Source organism: Haematobia irritans, chromosome 4 (assembly GCF_050003625.1).
Source record: "Haematobia irritans isolate KBUSLIRL chromosome 4, ASM5000362v1, whole genome shotgun sequence".
Classification (NCBI taxonomy): domain Eukaryota; kingdom Metazoa; phylum Arthropoda; class Insecta; order Diptera; family Muscidae; genus Haematobia; species Haematobia irritans.
The window spans coordinates 94,366,205-94,388,604 of NC_134400.1; the positions used below are offsets into that span (position 1 = coordinate 94,366,205).

The 22,400-nt window shown below is 35.3% G+C and overlaps 1 protein-coding gene across 1 annotated transcript in view; it reads left to right on the top strand.

Moving 5' to 3' along the window:
• Positions 1 to 22,400, top strand: part of Dnah3 (dynein heavy chain 3, axonemal) — a 671,994-nt gene that overhangs the window by 146,955 nt on the left and 502,639 nt on the right. The window contains exon 18 of the mRNA XM_075308183.1: positions 14,717 to 14,901. Coding sequence (XP_075164298.1) covers positions 14,717 to 14,901 — 185 coding nt within the window. The remainder of the gene's footprint in view (positions 1 to 14,716; positions 14,902 to 22,400) is intronic.

Below are 22,400 nucleotides of genomic sequence, written 5' to 3' on the forward strand. Positions count from 1 at the left end.
CAAGAACTAAAATATTTCGTGGAAGTGAAAATTACGAGTGTGTTAGGGAATGAGCACAATCGTCTTTGGGAAAAATTCTTCCAAGCATATAACATTTTTGGGCTCAAAATGCTTCCAAACATATTATATGTTCACATAAAACAAACATATTAATGTTTCGGCAGTATCCAATAATATATGTGCTTCCTGCAAAATATGTTTGGAACATATGTTAAAGAAGCGATTTTTTTGAGGGTGCAGTTCCAAAAGGGTTTGTCTCTAATTATTTTGTTATGGATTAAGAGTCAAGAAGAGAGAATTTACTCTAAGGATTCAATTCACTTTAAAATTAAGATGATACAGTCGACTCTCGATAATTTGAAACTCAAGGGACAAGAGAACAAGCTCAAATTACCAAGTGTTTCAAAATAATAAGAGTTCAAATTATCGTGAGAGAACAGCTAAAAAGTTCAAATAAAAATATTGTTAATAAATCAGGAAAATTAGTTTTACTTCATATTATTTTGAAAAAAAAAAAACAAGTATATACGGCCGTAAGTTCGGTCAGGCCGAATCTTATGCACCCTCCACCATGGATTGCGTAGAAACTTCTTCTAAAGACTGTCATCCACTTGGGTTACTTGGGTTGCGGTAACACTTGCCGATGACAAGATATCTTAAAACATCCTAATACCGTCTTCTAAATTGTAAGTTAGTTCATACGTGGTATATATTAAACTAAAAAAATGGCCGATTAAATACGTATATAATTCAGTTTGACAAAATTTTCTATACACCCTCAAAAAAAATCGCTGCTTTAACATATGTTCCAAACATATTTTGCAGGAAGCACATATATTATGGGATACTGCCGAAACATTAATATGTTTGTTTTATGTGAACATATTATATGTTTGGAAGCATTTTGAGCCCAAAAAATGACATTTGTATTTATACTTAAATTTTTATAATGAAACTTCGAAATGTGGGTTATTAAAGATTTATAGTCAATAACAGTGCTTGATATAAACGAAATTGACTGATTTTTGGATAAAATATTATTTTTTTTTTTTTTTTTTGCAAAAATAACAATTTTGTAACAAAAAACTGGCGTGAACAGTTTTTTACTAGCATTTAACACCATCGCTCTAAAATGCCTTTTATGTTTCTTTAATAATTCATTTTAAAGAAAATAAACTTTTTAAATTGTTTTAGCTGCAAAACTCGAACTTAATGCCCGCTTTTATATTTGAAGGTGTCCGTCAACTCCTCGTGGACTACTTATTAATAAGGAGGAACTAAACTTTGTTTTTATACATTTTACTGTGTAATTTTTCACTATTTCCTCCTTATTTCATTTTACTGTCCCAACTCTAAAAAGAGTATAGTGCCCTTTCGTTATTTTTATGAAGACCCCTGATTTATTTTAACGAATCAAGAAAAAAATTGTGTCCATAATGTCAAAATGATAAACACAACACATGTCCACACATATATAAAATGCTGCTCTCAAGGCGAAAACATATGCTGTTTGTTTTTCAAATGTCTATTCTCTTGGTTCCGAATGTCTATTCTCATTATTCAAATTAAATAATATTTAGACTTAAGCATATCAAATTTTTGGCCTTATCATAAAACAGTTTTCCAAAACAACATACAAGCGGTTTCACATAAATTGTTCTCTTTTTATTCTTTAGTTGTGTTATGTTGATATCTTTCGTCAACTCTCCCGGTTTCCATCTCTATTTCTTTCTCTATACTCTCTCTCTGACGCTTTGAATAAAATATCACAACATATGTATGTTTAATTGAAATTTGTAAATTTATATATGTTTGCATTCACACATATGATTTTTATGAAACATTCATGCCCCAAACATAATATATTCTAACATATTAATATAGATGTCCCAAACATTTAGTGTTAGTTTAGGAACATTACATGTTTGCACTTAAATATATTGTGTTTTAAAATTGTGCGCGAAACACATTTTGTTTATATCGGAACATATGAAAAACATATTTTTCTAACAGTGTAGGAATAAAATTTGCACAAAATTGTCTAAAAAAATAAAATTTTGACAAAATCTTCTATAGAAATAAAATTTTTACAAAATTTTCTATAGAAATAAAATTTTGACAACATTTTTTAAAGAAATAAAATCGGCACAAAATTTTCACAAAATTTTCTATAGAAATAAAACTTTTACAAAATTTTGTATACAAATAAAATTTTAACAAAATTTTCTATACAAATAAAATTTTGGTAGATTATTTTTGGCTCGAGTGGCCCGAGCCCGATCGGATGAAATTTGCTTCTCTTTAGGCTCCGCAAGCCAAATCTGGGGATCGGTTTATATGGGGCTATATATAATTATGGACCGATGTGGACCAATTTTTTTGTGGATGTTAGATAACATATACCAACACCATGTACCAAATTTCAGCCCGATCGGATGAAATTTGCTTCTTTTTGAGGCTCCGCAATCCAAATCTGGGGATCGGTTTATATGGGGCTATATATAATTATGAACCGATGCGCACCAACACTATGTACCCAATTTCAGGCAGATCGTATGAAATATGCTTCTCTTAGAGGCTCCGCAAGGCAAATCTGGGGGTCTTTTTATTTGAGGTCTATACGTAAAAGTGATTCGATATGGCCCATTTGCAATACCATCCGACCTACGTCAATATCAACTACTTCTGCCAAGTTTCAAGTCGTTACCTTGTTTCGTTCGGAACTCAGCGTGATTTCAACAGACGGACGGACGGACGAACATGCTTAGATCGACTCAGAATTTCACCACGACCCAGAATATATATACTTTATGGGGTCTTAGAGCAATATTTCGATGTGTTACGAACGGAATGACAAAGTTAAGATACCCCCCATCCTATGGTGGAGGGTATAAAAACGTGCAAAATATCAGCCAAATCGGTTCAGATTTAGATATAGCTCACATATATAACTTTCGCCCGATATGCACTTACATGGTTCCAGAAGCCAGAGTTTTACCCTGATTTGCGTGCAATTTTGTACAAGGATTGCAATTGATATTCTCAAATTGTGACAAATTTAGTTGAAATCGGTTCAGATTTAGATAGAGCTCCCATATATAATTTTCGCCCGGTTTAGACTCCTATGACCATAGAGGCCAAAGTTTTAGTCCGATTTATGTGAGGCTATGCACAGGGAGTAGAATTAGTATTATAGCTATATGTTACATGCTAAATTTGGTTAAAATCGGTTCAGATTTATATATAGCTCACATATATATATCATTCGCCCGATATGGGTTTAATTGGCCCTAGAGACCAGATTTTGTCTTTATTTCCTTCAAGAAGTACCTTGTACAAGAAGTACTATCAATAGTAATTTTCGTTGAAATCGGTTAAGATTTCGATATAGCTCCCATATATATTTCGCACAATTTAGATTCATATAACTACCGGAGACCAAATGTTCATGTCGATTTACTTGAAATCTTGTCCTGAGAGTAGAATTAAGATTTAAGCATTGTGTACCAAATTTAATAAAAGTTGGTTAAGATTTGGATATAGCTCCCATATATATAAGCATGATTTAGGGAAATATGGTAGAAAATTTCACATTTTTACCCATTTCAATTTTATTGTAATTTATTTTTTTTTACACAGAAAAAAGACATAACATTCTATCTAACTGTGTAGAATTTGATCCAAATCGATTCATATTTAGAAAAAGCGTCATATATTCTTCCGACTTAGGGAAAACTGGCACAACACTTTTTACTTTGAAATACACACAAAAAAAATTTTTCTGATTCAATCACGAAATTAATTGATCCAATTAATTTTTAATTGAAATGTCTTCAATCACAGAAATGATAGTATCAATTAAAAAATTAATTGAAGGTCAATTAAAAAGTTAATTGATCCAATTAAAAAATTAATTGATACTATTATTTTTGTGATTGATTTTTGTTTCAATTAAAAAATTTGTTGAATCAATTAAATTTTTAATTGAATATTTCTTAAAACTCAATTAAAATTTTAATTGGAAACATTTTCGTGAATTTTTTTGTGTGTATCTGTTCTAATTTGCATTTTTTAACTGGGATTTATTTATACATGAATAACTTTGTTAATTTGTTGTATTTACTTTACGAGAAATGGATAAGCCCCAGGACCTGGCCAAAGCATTGAAAAAACATTGACTTAATATGGAAGATTATACAACCTCAATTTTATATCACTCAATATTGAAGACAAAATTTCTTTGAAACAAAAAAAATTTAAAAAATTAAAAAAAAATCTTTATGCTTAGAACACGAAGTCGCTTGTGTTTGAGGTAGGCTAAGTCGCTTGTGTTTGAGGTAAGCTAAACTTTCCTTAAAATAAAGAAACGCATTTTTGATTTAAAGAAATCATCTTTAAATTAACTGAAATTTTGAAAATTTGGATTAAAGAGAAAAAAAAAACTTCAAATATAGGCTAAGACTTGTTTGCTACATTTTTAAGCTGATTTTTTTATACATAAATAACTTTGTTAATACACGCAAAGAAAAAAAACGTTTGGAAAACGTGTACCGAAAACGTTTTTCTTTTGTTAGAGTTTTTTGAATTGCTTCGAAAAGTATACACTTTTATCACCAAAAAAATTCGTTTGTTACAAAATTTTTATTTTTTCAGTAAAAAAAGTTATTTTTGAACCAACAACACAGTCCATTTCGTTTATATCAAACACTGTTCTTTTCTAAATTTAGGTCTTTAATAAGACACATTTTATAGTTCATAGTAAAAATTTAAAAAAAAATTTTTTCGGAATCTTCCGATCATATCTGGAATATATGTACAAAAAAAAAAAAAAAACAACTTTGGTAGAAGCAGGGATCGAACCCACGACCCTTGGCATGCAAGTCAGACGTAGCAACCACTGCTCCACGGTGCCCAACTAAATGTATTTTTCTGTTAAATAAACTTTGTTTAATCGGCTCGTGGGCGCCGCAAGCTATGCTATATAAATATAACTTAGTTATATGGGTAATTGTCTATTGATGACAATAATGGCTACATGGCTCAGTGGATAGTGTGTTGGCTTACAAATTGCATGGTCCGCGGTTCGATTCTCCGTCCAGGCGAAAGGTAAAAAAAAAATTAAAAATTTATAAAATCGTATAATTTCTTCTACATAGTTTGTGTTACAGAAAAAGGTGCTAAGAACTAAAAAACTTCGTGGAAGTGGGAAAGATGTGAGGGAAAATGCAATTAGCCAGAAAAAAATTTTTTGAGTTAGTCTTTATGAAATTGTTTTTACATCCTGGAAAAGAATAAACGTTTATCACAAAAAAAATATACTTTTCTTCCAAATACACTTCCTTTCAACGAAAAGCAAATGAGAAACGAACTTTGTTTGTCTAAAATTTCGTTTGGGAGGAAAGAATTATTTTTTTGCGTGTATATATGTATATTGAGTTAATTATAAATATTATGCAAATTAAATTTGAGAATATAAACCATTTTAATACACCAAGAAAATATTTCTTTCATTTAAAATTATTTAAATTACTCGTGAGTGACGACAATTCCGTGTCAAGCGCCAAAATAATATATTTCAGACATTATCCAGCAAAAACTCTCATTACCAAATAACCTTTACGATAATATGGTTAAAGCACTGGTAAGCACTTACTGTTACATATACTTTCACAAGGGCATGTTCCATGAGGACATTGCTTTGGGGATGATCCCTGTCGGTGTTTCTTTTTGGTAATATCAAGTAAATGATCCTACGCAAAGGGTAAATCAAAGAGGGTTATATATAAAAACGCAACTCCAATGTACAAACCCCCCCCCCCCCCACACACACACACACGCAAAGAAAAAAACGTTTGGAAAACGTGTACCGAAAACGTTTTTCTTTTGTTAGAGTTTTTTGAATTGCTTCGAAAAGTATACACTTTTATCACCAAAAAAATTCGTTTGTTACAAAATTTTTATTTTTTCAGTAAAAAAAGTTATTTTTGAACCAACAACACAGTCCATTTCGTTTATATCAAACACTGTTCTTTTCTAAATTTAGGTCTTTAATAAGACACATTTTATAGTTCATAGTAAAAATTTAAAAAAAAAATTTTTCGGAATCTTCCGATCATATCTGGAATATATGTAAAAAAAAACAACTTTGGTCGAAGCAGGGATCGAACCCACGACCCTTGGCATGCAAGTCAGACGTAGCAACCACTGCTCCACGGTGCCCAACTAAATGTATTTTTCTGTTAAATAAACTTTGTTTAATCGGCTCGTGGGCGCCGCAAGCTATGCTATATAAATATAACTTAGTTATATGGGTAATTGTCTATTGATGACAATAATGGCTACATGGCTCAGTGGATAGTGTGTTGGCTTACAAATTGCATGGTCCGCGGTTCGATTCTCCGTCCAGGCGAAAGGTAAAAAAAAATTAAAAATTTATAAAATCGTATAATTTCTTCTACATAGTTTGTGTTACAGAAAAAGGTGCTAAGAACTAAAAAACTTCGTGGAAGTGGGAAAGATGTGAGGGAAAATGCAATTAGCCAGAAAAAAAATTTTTTGAGTTAGTCTTTATGAAATTGTTTATACATCCTGGAAAAGAATAAACGTTTATCACAAAAAAAATATACTTTTCTTCCAAATACACTTCCTTTCAACGAAAAGCAAATGAGAAACGAACTTTGTTTGTCTAAAATTTCGTTTGGGAGGAAAGAATTATTTTTTTGCGTGTAATATAGCAAAAACAAAAAGGAAATTTCGATAGATTAAAAGGTGATACGGTCAAAATTTGGTCAATATAAACTTGACGTATTTCTTTCAATTTTGCATTTAAAAAACCTGAACAACCCTCATTTTGAAGGTGTGTGTGTATAGAATGTTGCTCCTATTATTTTGGAATTCACTCTTCAGTTGTGCCGCTGAGACGACAAAGAGAGTTGCCGGTAGTTTCAAGCGAAACCCTAACCTCTCTCTCCGAGATGCCGCAAATAAGCTGGGTGTATCGTCTACAACCGTGCATCGAGCCAAAAAACGAGCCGGACTATCGACTTGCACGAAGGTAGTGACTCCAAATCGCGATGATAAACAAAATACGACTGCCAAAGCGCGATCCCGGAGGCTGTACACGACGATGCTGACGAAGATTGACTGCGTGGTAATGGACGACGAAACCTACGTCAAAGCCGACTACAAGCAGCTTCCGGGACAGGAGTTTTATACGGCACAAGGTAGTTTTATACGGGGAAAGGTAGCAGATATTTTCTAGCACATAAAACTGTCAAAGTTCGCAAAGAAATATCTGGTTTGGCAAGCCATCTGTACCTGTGGCTTGAAAAGCAGCATTTTCATAGCTTCCAGGACTGTCAACCAAGAAATTTACGTGAAAGAGTGTTTGAATAAACGTCTGCTGCCTTTCCTGAAGAAACACGGTTGTTCCGTACTGTTTTGGCCGGATTTGGCATCTTGCCATTACCGTAAAAAGCCCATGGAGTGGTACGCCGCCAACAACGTGCAGGTGGTTCCCAAGGACAAGAACCCTTCCAACACGCCAGAGCTCGGCCCAATTGAGAAATACTGGGCTATTGTCAAGCGGAACCTAAAGAAGACCAAAAAAACTGCTAAGGACGAGCAGCAGTTCAAGGCAAACTGGCTTTCTGCGGCGAAGAAGGTGGACAAGGTGGCTGTACAAAATCTGATGGCAGGTGTCAAGCGTGAGGCCCGGCAATTCGGATTTGGAAAAGCGAAAGCTTAACTGAATATTTTTCCTGAATTTTATACTAATTGAACTTGAAAAAGAAATTTAATTTGATTTTTTAAATAAACGATTTCACCGATTTACACGCGTTTTCCCTTCACCAAATTTTGACTATATCTAAATCTGAACCGATTATCTAAATCTGAACCGATTTCAACCAAATGTGGCACACTTACCAATACTATTAGACGTACTCCTTGTGCAAAATTTGAAGCATGTTAGGGCAAAACTCTGGCTTTTGAGGTCAAATAAGTTCAAATCGGACGAAAGATATATATGGGAGCTATATCTAAATCTGAACCGATTTCAACCAAATTTGGTACACTTACCGATACTGTTAAACCTACTCCTGGTGCAAAGTTTGAAGCACGTTAGGCTAAAACTCTGGCTTTTGAGGCCATATAAGTGTATATCGGACGAAAGATGTATATGGGAGCTATATCCAACTCTGAACCGACTTAAATCAAATTTTCCAAGCATTGGTAGACTGTCAATTCTACTCTCTATGCAAAATTTCACGAAAATTGGTAGTAAACTTTGGCCTCTGTGGCCATATGAGTCCAAATCGGACGAATGATATATATGGAAGCTATATCTAAATCTGAACCGATTTGGCTGATATTTTGCAAGGTTTTCGAGTCTCATAAAATAATAGGATGTAGGGAATTTGAAGAACATCGGTTGATAAACACGCCAATTATGACCAGATCGGTCATAAATATATATGCCAGCTATATCTAAATCTGAACCGATTTTTTCCAAAATCAGTAGCGATTGTCTTTGTTCCAAAAAACGACCCTATGCCAAATTTGAGGACAATCGGACTTAAACTGCGACCTGTACTTTGCGCACAAAAATACATGAACAGACAGACGGACGGACAGACAGTCAGACAGATGGACATCGCTAAATCGGCTCCGAATTTAATGCTAAGACGATCGGTGTACTAAACGATGGGTCTCAGACTTTTCCTTCTTGGCGTTACATACAAATGCTCAAACTTATTATACCCTGTACCACAGTGAAGTCCAATTTTTTATACCCTCCACCATAGGATGGTGGGTATACTAACTTTGTCATTCCGTTTGTAACACATCGAAATATTGCTCTAAGACCCCATAAAGTATATATATTCTGGGTCGTGCTGAAATTCTGAGTCGATCAAAGCATGTCCGTCCGTCCGTCTGTTGAAATCACGCAAACTTCCGAACGAAACCAGCTATCGACTTGAAACTTGGCACATTATTGATGTAGGTCGGACGGTATTGCAAATGGGCCATATCGGTCCACTTTTACGTATAGCCCCCATATAAACGGACCCTCAGATTTGGCTTGCGGAGCTTCTAAGAGAAGCAAATTTCATCCGATCCTGCTGAAATTTGGTAAATGGTTTTGCTATAAGTTCTCTAACAACCCTGGAAAAATTGGTCCACATCGGGCCATAATTATATATAGCCCACATATAAACCGATCCCCAGATTTGGCTTTCGGAGCCCCCAAGAGAAGCAAATTTTATCCAATCCGGTTGAAATTTGGAACATGGTGTTAATATATGGTATCTAAAAACCGTGTCAGAATTGGTCCATATCGGTCCGTAATTATATATAGCCCCCATAGAAACCGTTCTCCACATTTGACCTCCGGAGCCTCTGAACCGATCCGGTTCAAATGTGGAACGTGGTTTTAGTATATGGCCGCTAACAACTATACCAAAATTGGTCCATATCGGTCTATAGTTATATAGCCGATCATCAATCACACAAAAATTGGTCCATTTCGGTTTATAATCATGGTTGCCACTCGAGCCAAAAATAATCTACCAAAATTTTATTTCTATAGAAAATTTTGTCAACATTTTATTTCTATAGAAAATTTTGTTAAAATTTCATTTCTATAGGAAGTAATTCGGTTGTGGATGGCAGTGTTTAGAAGAAGTTTCTACGCAATCCATGGTGGAGGGTACATAAGCTTCGTCCTGGCCGAACTCACGGCCGTATATACTTGTTTTTTATACCCTCCACCATAGGATGGGGGGTATATTAACTTTGTCATTCCGTTTGTAACACATCGAAATATTGCTCTAAGACCCCATAAAGTATATATATTCTGGGTCGTGGTGAAATTCTGAGTCGATCTGAGCATGTCCGTCCGTCCGTCCGTCTGTTGAAATCACGCTAACTTTCGAACGAAACAAGCTATCGACGTGAAACTTGGCACAAGTAGTTGTTATTGATGTAGGTCGAATGGTATTGCAAATGGGCCATATCGGTCCACTTTTACGAATAGCCCCCATATAAACGGACCCCCAAATTTGGCTTGCGATTGCTCTAAGAGAAGCAAATTTCATCCGATTCGGCTGAAATTTGGTACATGGTGTTAGTATATGGTCTCTAACAACCATGCAAAAATTAGTCCACATCGGTCCGTAATTATATATAGCCCCCATATAAACCGATCCCCCGATTTGGCTTGCGAGGCAAATTTCATCCGATCCGGCTGAAATTTGGTACATGGTGTAAGTATATGGTCTCTAACAACCATGCAAAAATTGGTCCACATCGGTCAATAATTATATATAGCCCCCATATAAACCGATCCCCCGATTTGGCTTGCGAGGCCTCTAAGAGAATCACATGTCATCCGATCCGGCTGAAATTTGGTACATGATGTTAGTATATGGTCTCTAACAACCATGCAAAAATTAGTCCACATCGGTCCATAATTATATATAGCCCCCATATAAACCGATCCCCCGATTTGGCTTGCGAGGCCTCTAAGAGAAGCAAATTTCATCCGATCCGGCTGAAATTTGGTACATGGTGTTAGTATATGGTATCTAACAACCATGCAAAAATTGGTCCACATCGGTCAATAATTATATATAGCCCCCCATATAAACCGATCCCCCGATTTGGCTTGCGAGGCCTCTAAGAGAAGCAAATTTCATCCGATCCGGCTGAAATTTGGTACATGGTGTTAGTATATGGTCTCTAACAACCATGCAAAAATTGGTCCACATCGTTCCATAATTATATATAGCCCCCATATAAACCGATCACCAGATTTGACCTCCGGATCCTCTTGGAAGACCAAAATTCATCTGATTCAGTTGAAATTTGGTACGTGGTGTTTTTATATGGCCTCAAACTCCCATGCAAAAATTGGTCGAAAGCGGTCCATAATTATATATAGGCCCCATATAAACCGTTCCCCATATTTGACCTCCAGAGCCCCTTGGAAGAGCAAAATTCTTCTCATTCGGTTGAAATTTGGTACGTGATGTTAGTATTTGGTATCCAACAACCATGCATTAATTGGTTCCTATCAGTCCATAATTATATATAGTTCCCATATAAACCGATCCCCAGATTTGACCTCCGGTTCCTTTTGGAGAAGCAAAATTCATCCGATCTGCTTGAAATTTGGTACGTGGTGATCGTATATGAACCATGCCAAAAGTGGTCTATATCAGTCCATAATCATATATAGCCCCCATATAAACCGATCCCGAGATTTCGTTTTGGAGCATCTTGGAGGAGCAAATTTCATCCGAGTGAGTTGAAATTTGGTGCATTGTGCTAGTATGTGGTCGTTAACAACTAGGCCCATATCGGTCTATAGTTATATATATCCCTCAGATAAATCGATTTCTAATCACACAAAAATTGGCCCATATCAAGTTCATAATTGTATATAGCCCGCATATAAGCGACCCCCATATTTCAATTCTGGCTCTCTACGTACCGTGCAAAAAGTCCAAATCGATTTGTAATTATTTGTAGACTTAACTACACCCTCAAAAAAAATCGCTTCTTTAACATATGTTCCAAACATATTTTGCAGGAAGCACATATATTATTGGATACTGCCGAAACATTAATATGTTTATTTTATGTGAACATATTATATGGTTGGGAGCATTTTACGCCCAAAAATATTATATGCTTGGAAGAATTTTTTCCAAAGACGATTGTGCTCATTCCCTAACATACTCGTAATTTTCACGTCCACGAAATATATTTGTTCTTGGCACTTTTTTCTGTAATACAAATAATGTTGAAGAAATTATTCACTTTTATAAATTTTTTAAATTTTACCTTTCGCCTGCACGGAGAATCGAACCGAGGACCATACAGTTTGTAAGCCAACACACTATCCACTAGGCTACGTAGCTGTTATGGTCACCAGCAGATAATTATCGTTATAAGTTACATTTATATAGCATAGTTTGCAGCGCCCACGAGCCCGTGCAAACATAACATTATTTAACAGAAACATATATTTGTTTGCCACGTGGAGCAGTGGTTAGCATGTCTGCCTTACATGCAAAGGGTCGTGGGTTCAATCCCTGCTCCTACCGAACACTTTTTTTTTAATTTACACATTTATATTTATACTATATTAAATTTTTATAATGAAACTTCGAAATGTGGGGTATTAAAGATTTATAGTCAGTAACAGTGCTTAATATAAACGAAATTGACTGATTTTTGGATAAAATATTATTTTTTTATTGCAAAAATAACAATTTTGTAACAACAAACTGTTTTTGGTACAAAACTTTAAAATTTGGAAGGAATTCAAAAACTCTACCAAAAGAAGAACGTGGAGTTGAGTATAAACATACATAAATAATTTTAGAATATAAACATAAATTTATTTAGGCGTGAACAGTTTTTGACTAGCATGTAATACCATCGCTTTAAAATGCCTTTTATTTTTCTTTAATAATTCATATTAAAGAAAATAAACTTTTTAAATTGTTTTAGCTGCAAAACTCGAACTTAATGCCCGCTTTTATATTTGAAGGTGTCCGTCAACTCCTCGTGAACTACTTATTAATAAAGAGGAACTAAACTTTGTTTTTATACATTTTACTGTGTAATTTTTCACTATTTCCTCCTTATTTCATTTTACTGTCCCAACTCTAAAAAGAGTATAGTGCCCTTTCGTTATTTTTATGAAGACCCCTGATTGATTTTAACGAACCAAAAAAAAAAATTGTGCCCATAATGCCAAAATGATAAACAAAACACATGTCCACACATACATAAAATGCTGCTCTCAAGGCGAAAACATATGCTGTTTGTTTTTCAAATGTCTATTCTCTTGGTTCCGAATGTCCATTCTCTTTATTCAAATTAAATAATATTTAAACTTAAGCATATCAAATTTTTGGCCTTATCCGAATCAACATACAAGCGGTTTCACAGAAATTGTTCTCTTTTGATTCTTTCGTTGTGTTATGTTGATATCTTTTGTCAACTCTCCCGGTTTCCATATCTATTTTTTCTCTATACTCTCTCTGTCGCTTTGAATAAAATATCACAACATATGTATGTTTAGTCGAAATTTGTAAATTTATATATGTTTGCATTCACACATATGATTTTTATGAAACATTCATCCCCCAAACATAATATGTTCTAACATATTAACATAGATGTCCCAAACATTTAGTGTTAGTTTAGGAACATTACATGCTTGCACTTAAATATATTGTGTTTTAAAATTGTGCCCGAAACACATTTTGTTTATATCGGAACATATGAAAAACATATTTTTCTAAGAGTGTATACATAACTTTTTTTGTCTAATATATACCACGTATGGACTAACTCACAATTTAGAAAACGATGTTAAGAAGTTTTAAGATACCACAACCCAAGTATTTCGATTGTGGATGACAGTCTTTCGTAGAAGTTTCTACGCAATCCATGGTGGAGGGTACATAAGATTCGGCCTGGCCGAACTTACGGCCGTATATACTTGTTTTTTTTTTTTCATTTTTATAAAATAAAATATTAATTGATATATTAATTTTTAGCTAGGGCGTCTGTACACCCACTAGGAAAATTGTCTAGCTACGCTAATGATCCACAATTAAATTACTTGGGTTGCGGCCGATGGCAAGGCATCTTAAAACTTCATAACATCATCTTCTAAAGTGTAAGATAGTTCATGCGGGATATATAGTAACCCTAAACCTAAAGTATTTCAATAACTCTGTATCGCATTGCGGTTTACTACCAGTACTGCGATGTCAAAAGTTCTAATGACAGTTTATTCTGATTCAGGAAGATCTGGTGTAAATAGAACATATAAAATAAGGCCCATAATGCTCCCCCGGCAAAACGCCCGCTCTAGTATATCTCAGTGTACTCATCTAACCGTTTTGTTTTGAATATAAGATTTGATAAACAGCTAATAGTTCATTGGAACAAATGATTTTTTGTCAAATGCTTGTGAAATATCTAGAAAAGTAAATGTACAGTGTTTTCTCGATTCAAACGCTAAATTTATTGTCTCCACCAAGCGATGTACCAGCTCGATTGTTCCGTGATTCTTCCTGAACTTTAAATAATACCGGCAGTAAACTAATTGGTCGATAAGATTTCACTTGGTGAAATGGCAGGAAATTTTTGCCTTAACTAAGTCGTTCGTCTTACTTGTTTCATCGTACTTTTAAAGGTAGAGAGGTTTCCGTACCACGGTTGCCACTCGTGCCTAAAATAATCTATCACAATTTGAAGAAAATTTTACCAAACCAATTTGGCGCCTTAAGGTAAGTACTATGTTCGCTTTTCGCGTTGAAATTTTCGTGGTTACTTTATTAAAACAGTTCAATATAAAGCAGATAAATTAACTCAATTGATGCGTCGTTTCTTGTTTCTATAGATTTCGACAAGACTTTACAGGAATAAGTTTGTTTTCATTTATAATTTTGATTATTTGAGGAAAAGTAGTCGCGAAAATAAAGTGGTTTTCAACTCGAAAACCGAACATAGTACCCACCTTTAGGGTGAAAAATTTTTGTTTAATGTTTGAAATATTTAAGCCTGTATCAGAATGTGTTTGGTTGTCTATGTGTGTTACAGAAGCGTTGTTTTTTTTTTGGTGGGAAGGGGGGGTTGTTTACAGACAGCATACTAACTTATTTTCAAATTTTGTGTCCTGACAAAACAGAATATGCGATGCACTCGAGGAAATGTCAATGAAGGCAGGTGAGCGCCCTGAGGAAACAGCAGAAGTGGTTGCATTACAAAATTATCTGGCCGAGTGTCGAGATGAGCGCATATTTGCAATTAAGGATGAAATCAAAATAGTAGCAAAGCGTGTTGTATTCCTGCTAACACATACTCAACTTACAAGTAAGTACTAAATTCTTAATTCCGTTAATTTCAAGTTTAGGAGTGTTACGAGATTGATGTCTGCAAAGTTTTTCTTGATGAATATCAAACGGTCCTTTCGAGGATAAGAATAAAACACGTCTTTGTTCAATTTACAGTAAATACTATTTACATTAAATACTATAGATTCTGAGGGGCCGAATCCATGATAAACATGCTCTTAGACGCGATCCGGATGGATTCAAAGTGGATGAGAGCCGAAACAGTCGTATTTACTTTAAAGACTCTGGTCCCCCAGAGCTCTGGAGGATTAGGACGCTTACACCCAGAGAAGGAATATGATCACCTCAACCCTGTTTCAAGAGCAAAATGTTATTTTTGAATGGTGATCATGTAACATGTTTGTCGCAACCATGTTATTTTCTCGGAGATTATGTGTCTGATTTCGGCAAGCATATTATTTTTGGCGAGAACAGAACATGTTTGCCATAAACATGTTACATGGTCACCATCCAAAAATAACATATTCCTTCTCTGCGTGTACAAGTATAAGCGAGAACCGCGAAGGGCTCAGCACAACTCTTGCAATACTCATTGTAGCAGTATTGAGAATACTTCCAAGGCTTCTAGACTACGGGAGATATAAGCATCCACTAACTCAGCTCCAGGTTTCATTAAAACATAGCAAGGCAATTGAAGACGCTGGAGGTACTATTGGGCATACATTTTCCAGGAAATCAGACGGTTGAACCATGTTCTGGCGGTGAAACAGAGGCTCAGCGGTCATTTCTTAACGAGGAAATTGTATCGGAATCTACAATAAAATGGGCTTTAAATAGTTTTAACCATTCAATTCCCCTGGACCTGATGGAAATACTCTGGCGGAGGTACAAGCAGTGACAGACAGAATTATCCCTTGGTTGCCGGCGATATATAAAGGATGTATCAACTTAGCCAGGAAAGTGGAGGGAAACAAAAGTCGTTTTCATACCTAAAGCGAGAAAAGCCTCTCACTCGAGTGCGAAGGATTTCCGACCAGAGAATGAAGCCGACCCATTTTTGTCGGCGGCGGCGGACACTAAATTTTTGCCTCCGGCGGCGGCGGCTTATCGGCTGAGCCGATATAAATTTGTTCACTCGGCGGCGGACAATTATCCATTATAAAATCAATTTGAAGTTAATCGAATTGTAATTAGTTGTACAACCTATCTTACAAACAAATTCACTTTTCGTTAAAATTTTCTGAGCTAAATTTTTGCTAAATTATTATAGCAGATTAAATATGATTGGTTGTGTTCAAAATTTTTGGAAAAAATACGACAATTTAATAAAAATTTTTCTGATTTAAATCGATATTTTTGATTACTTGGCGGCTAAATTTCAGTCGAGATGAGTCGACATATTCGGCGGCGGCGTCGACTGGCAAAAAATGGTCGGCGGCGACTGAAATCGGCGGCGCGACTCGGCGGCTTCATTCTCTGTTTCCGACCAATCAGCTTAGAAGATGATAGATATTTATCTTAGAACTATCATCGAATCAACATTGCTCTCAAAACGAGGCACTCCTCCAGGAGGAGTTCTATCACCTCTTCTTTGGAATGTTGCTATAAACAACCATCTGTATTCCCTAGAAAAAGAAAGGATAAATGGGGTGGTATACGCGGATGATGCGGCTCTACACCCTTACAAAAAATCGCTTCTGTAACATATACTCCCAAACATATTTTGCTTCAAGCATATACATTTTTGGGTATTGCCCAAACATTTATATGTTTGATCTCTACCAATATATAATATGTTTGGAAGCATATTGGTCTAAACAATATATGTTTGGGTAGTCTAAGTTCCAAACATTTTGTATTTTTGCATCCAAATTCAATAATGTTGTCTTCCAAAAAACAATATGTTATTATGTGACCATGTAATATGTTTGGAAGCATTTTGCACCCAAAAATATTATAAGCTTAAAAAAAATTCTCCCAAACAATATTGTGCTCAAAATTTTATTTATTTATATATTTACAATCATAATGAATTATGAAAATAAACAGGTAATATAGGTGCTAACAACATAGGTTTTCGACCTGAATGCTCAAAATTTTGTTTCTGCCCAATTGTATATTCCCCGACATCTTTCTCACTTCCACGAGATTTTTTAGTTCTTAGCACCTTTTTCTGTAATACAAACATTGTAGAAGAAATTATTCAATTTTATGATTTCTTTTTTATTTTAATTTTACCTTTTGCCGGACGGGGATTCGAACAGCGGACCACACAGTTTGTAAGGATCAAAGAAGTAGCTGATCAATTGCCCAAGGAAAAATAAAATGTTAATTTTGTAATAACAAGCAACAACCACCAACTTAATTCAATATCGCTCCCTGTTAAATAGCGCTCCAAGCTACTAAACACATATATGTTTATAGGCTATTTCTAAATTAATATATGTTTGCATCCAAGCATATTATATTTACAAACATTTTATGTCCCAAACATAATATGTTCTAACATATTAGCATATATGTCCCAAACATGTTATGCTAGTTTATGAACATTATATGCTTGCACTCAAAAATATTGTGTTTAAAAATTTGTGTTCCAAACATATAATGTTTATAGCCAAACATATGAAAAACAGTCTTTTTCATCCGTGTAGCAGTCAGGAGAAAGTTCCCATTTACAATCATAGAAATCATACGGAGAGACTGAGAAATGGTGGACATAAGATGGTCTATGGATGGTCAATGCACCAAATTTCAACCGGATCGGATGAATTTTACTCCCCCAAGAGGCTACGGAGGTCAAATCTGGGAATCGGTTTATATGGGGGTTATATATAATTATGGACCGATATGGATGAATTTTTGCACTGTTGTTAGAGACCATATACTTTGCTCCTCCAAGGGGCTTCGGACATCAAATCTGCGGATCGGTTTATATGGGGCTATATATGTGTAATGACAGACCGATATGGACCAATTTTTGCACAGTTGTTAGAGACCATATACTAACATGGCATCTTAGAGCAATATTTCGATGTGTTACAAACGGAATGACAAAGTTAATATACCCCCATCCTATGGTAAAGAGTATAAAAGGTGGGGTCTTAAACCGAAAATTGTTGTGGTCTGGTAGCCGCCACTTCAGCAAACGACAGGTTTAGATAAAGTTCAGCTAATGACGTGCTTGTGTATCACAGGTGCATTCAGTAAGACAGGAATAGGTTCCCTTAATATCGTGCCTTTAGACATACATATTACACTGAAATTTACAAAATATTAAGGACAAATTTTTTTAGAATAATGAAATTTTAATTAAAATAAAATTTATAATATTTGCTTCAAAATATGTTTCATTAAATTTAGGACGAAAATTTTGTAAATTTGCGTCCCTCCGTCCCATGTCTTTGAACCAAGGCTAATTTTCCTTAAAAGAAACGAATTTTTGATTTAAAGAATTTGTCCTTAAATTAACTGAAATATTGAAACTTTAGATTTAAGATAAAAACGCTTCAAATATAGGCTAAGACTTATTTTAAGGATTTAGCGTCTTTATTTGTTGGAATTAAGAAAATATTTTGCAATTGAAGTATCCGGTATAATTTGTATTTTTAAACCAGTATGTGTTTGTACGTGAGTACCTTTATTAATAAACCGCAAAAAGAGAATGAAAATATGATAAATGAGATCTGTATCCTAATTTTAATTTTATTGGTCCTAGATTTAAAGACAGAGAGGTCGCAAAAAATTTCTTTATTTTAAATAAGCCACATCTTTGGCTCGTAATCAATACCAAAATCCTTAAGGGGAGGTCAAAATCTTTGGATCCAAGTAATTTTTTTTTTTGAGTGTAGCCAAACCGTCAGCAGCAACAACGGCTGTACGGTTGCGTGAGCTATCACTATGGTCGGTAAAAACGGACGGTCACAGTTCGGTCCTCAAGGTAATGCCGGATGTGCCAAACGTAGGGGATTACTGACTTGCGAAACCGCTTTTCGACAAAAAGTTAGAAACTCTTATTCCCAACAGTGCGGCTTGGAGCACACAAACTCCTGGGAATAAACGTTATGTATTTAGATTTCTACACCAATGGCTCCAAGTGGTTTTCGGAGAATATTCTAAATACCTGGAACTTAAAACATCGAAACGATTACCTACACTGAAAAAAATATTTACGTGATAATAAAGATTACGCAACCTATTGTAGGAAGCGAAATTTACAAAATATTAAGGACAAATTCCTTTAAAATAATGAAATTTTAATTAAAATAAAGTTTATAATCTTTGCTTCAAAAATTTTTTTCATTAAATTTAGGACACAAATTTTGTAAATTTGCGTCCCTTCGTTAAAGTCGCATGTCTTTGAACTAAGGCTAATTTTCCTCATAGTAAAGAAACACATTTTTGATTTAAAGAAATTGTCCTTAAATTAACTGAAATATTGAAACGTTAGATTTAAAATAAAAACGCTTCAAATATAGGCTAAGACTTATTTTGAGGATTTAGGGTCTTTGGTTTAAAGTTTTTTTGGAATTAAGAAAACATTTTTTACTTTGAAGTATCTGTTATAATTTGGATTTTTAAACTGGAATTTGTTTGTATGTGAGTACCTTTATTAATAAACAGCGAAACTAGAATGAAAATTTAATAAATAATTCCTGATTCCTAATTTTAATTTTATTGGTCCTATATTTAAAGCCAGATAGGTCGCTAAAATATTTCTTTATTTTAAAGAAGTCGCATCTTTGGCTCGGAATCAATACCAAAATCCTTAAAGGAAGGTCAATATCTTTGGATCCAAGTAAACTTTTTTGAGTGTAAACACTGTATTGTTTTTCAGGCTGAAATATTAGCAATACAAGAGGTGGCGAATTGGCTGAGGAGTAATGTTCCAATATTGGAATTAATATATACTCAAACAGTCAGCCTGCAATGAAATCCTTGGACGCTGTGTTCCTTAACTCGAAAACGGTCATCAACTGCCACAAATCTCTCAATGAGATGGCTGAGCAGTACTATATGCGCCTAATATGGGTGCATGGCCACAGGAACATACCAAAGAACTGCGAAGCGGATGAGTTAGCAAGGCTAGTTCCAGGGGAACTAGAATCCTGCAAGCTTATATTGCGTGAGAAGGCTATTACGATGGCGAATGTCCGATGGGACAATTGCAAGGGTTGCAACGACACTAAGCAAATGTTGTCGCATTTAAACTGAAATCGCACACTAGATATGCTAGTGTTTTCAAGACGTTAGATATCACTCCTGATATCTGCTATAACGGGTCGCTGCCCGATAGGCAATTTTGCAAAATATATTGGTGTAAAGTTCAATGACTACTGTATGAGCCGTCATGATGCGGAGAAAATTGAATCAATTAAACACCTCTTGTGTGTGTCCTGCACCCAGAATAAAGTGCCTTCGAAACTAAAGGAAAAAATGTTCATCAATTTAGTTTAGCCATTTTATTTTCATTTAGTTACATTTTTGTGTGAAATAATAAAATTTACTTTTTTCAGTAAAAATAAAATAATAAAAAACAAGTATAAACGGCCGTAAGTTTGGTCAGGACGAATCTTATATACCCTCCACCATGGATTGTGTAGAAACTACACAATCAAATTACTGGGGTTGTGGTATCTTAAATCATTTTCTAAATTGTGAGTTAGTCCACACGTGGTATATATTAGACAAAAAGGTATGTAAGTCTACAAATAATTACGAATCGATATGGACTTTTGCACGGTACGTATGGAGCCAGAATTGAAATATGGGGGTCGCTTATATGGGGGCTATATACAATTATGAACTTGATATGGACCAATTTTTGTGTGATTCGGGATCGATTTATCTGAGGGCTATACACCGATATGGACCTAGTTAGGCATGGTTGTTAACGGCCATATAGGTTAGGTTAGGTGGCAGCCCATGTATCAGGCTCACTTAGACTATTCAGTCCATCCATATTGGTGAACTTCTCTCTTATCACTGAGTGCTGCCCGATTCCATGTTAAGCTCAATGACAAGGCACCTCCTTTTTATAGCCGAGTCCGAACGGCTTTCCACATTGCAGTGAAACCACTTAGAGAAGCTTTGAAACCCCCAGAAACGTCACCAGCATTACTGAGGTGGGTAATCCACCGCTGAAAAACTTTTTGGTGTTCGGTCGAAGCAGGAATCGAACACACGACCTTATGTATGCAAGGCGGGCATGCTAATCATTGCACCACTGTGGCTCCCAACGGCCATATACTAGCACAATGTACCAAATTTCAACTGACTCGGAGGAAATTTACTCCTCCAACAGGCTCCAAAACCAAATCTCGGGATCGGTTTATATGGGGTTATATATAATTATGGACTGATATGAACCAATTCCTGCATGGTTGTTGGATACCATATACTAAAATCACGTACCAAATTTCAACCGAATCCGATGAATTTTGCTCTTCCAAGGGGCTCCGGAGGTCAAATCTGGAGATCGGTTTATATGGGGGCTATACATAATTATGGACCGATTTCGACCAATTTTGCATGGGTGTTTGAGACTATATATTAACACCACGTACCAAATATCAACTGAATCAGATGAATTTTGGTCTTCCAAGAGGCTCTGGTGGTCACATCTGGCGATCGGTTTATATGGAGCTATATATAACTATGCACCGATGTGGACCAATTTTTGCATGGTCATTAGAGACCATATACTAACACCATGTACCAAATTTCAGCCGGATAGGATGAAATTTGCTTCTCTTAGAGGCTCCGCAAGCCAAATCGGGGGATCGGTTTATATGGGGGCTATATATAATTATAGACCGATGTGGACCAATTTTTGCATGGTCATACTAACACCATGTACCAAATTTCAGCCGGATAGGATGAAATTTGCTTCTCTTAGAGGCTCCGAAAGCCAAATCGGGGGATCGGTTTATATGGGGGCTATATATAATTATAGACAGATGTGGACCAGTTTTTGCATGGTTGTAAGAGACCATATACTAACATCATATACCAAATTTCAGCCGGATCGGATGAAATTTGCTTCTCTTAGAGGCTCCGCAAGCCAAATCGGGGGATCGGTTTATATGGGAGCTATATATAATTATTGACCGATGTAGACCAATTTTTGCATACTTGTTAGAGACCATATACTAACACCATGTACCAAATTTCAACCTTATCGGATGAAATTTTCTTCTCTTAGAGGCTACGCAAGCCAAATCTGGGAATCGGTTTATATGGGGGCTATATATAATTATTGACCGATGTGGACCAATTTTTACATGGTTGGCAAAGACCATATACTAACACAATGTACCAAATTTCAGCCGGATCGGATGAAATTTGCTTCTCTTAGAGGCTCCGAAAGCCAAATCGGGGGATCGGTTTATATGGGGGCTATATATAATTATTGACCGATGTGGATCAATTTTTGCCTGGTTGTTAGAGACCATATACTAACACCATGTACAAAATTTCAGCCGGATTAGATGAAATTTGCTTCTCTTAGAGGGTCTG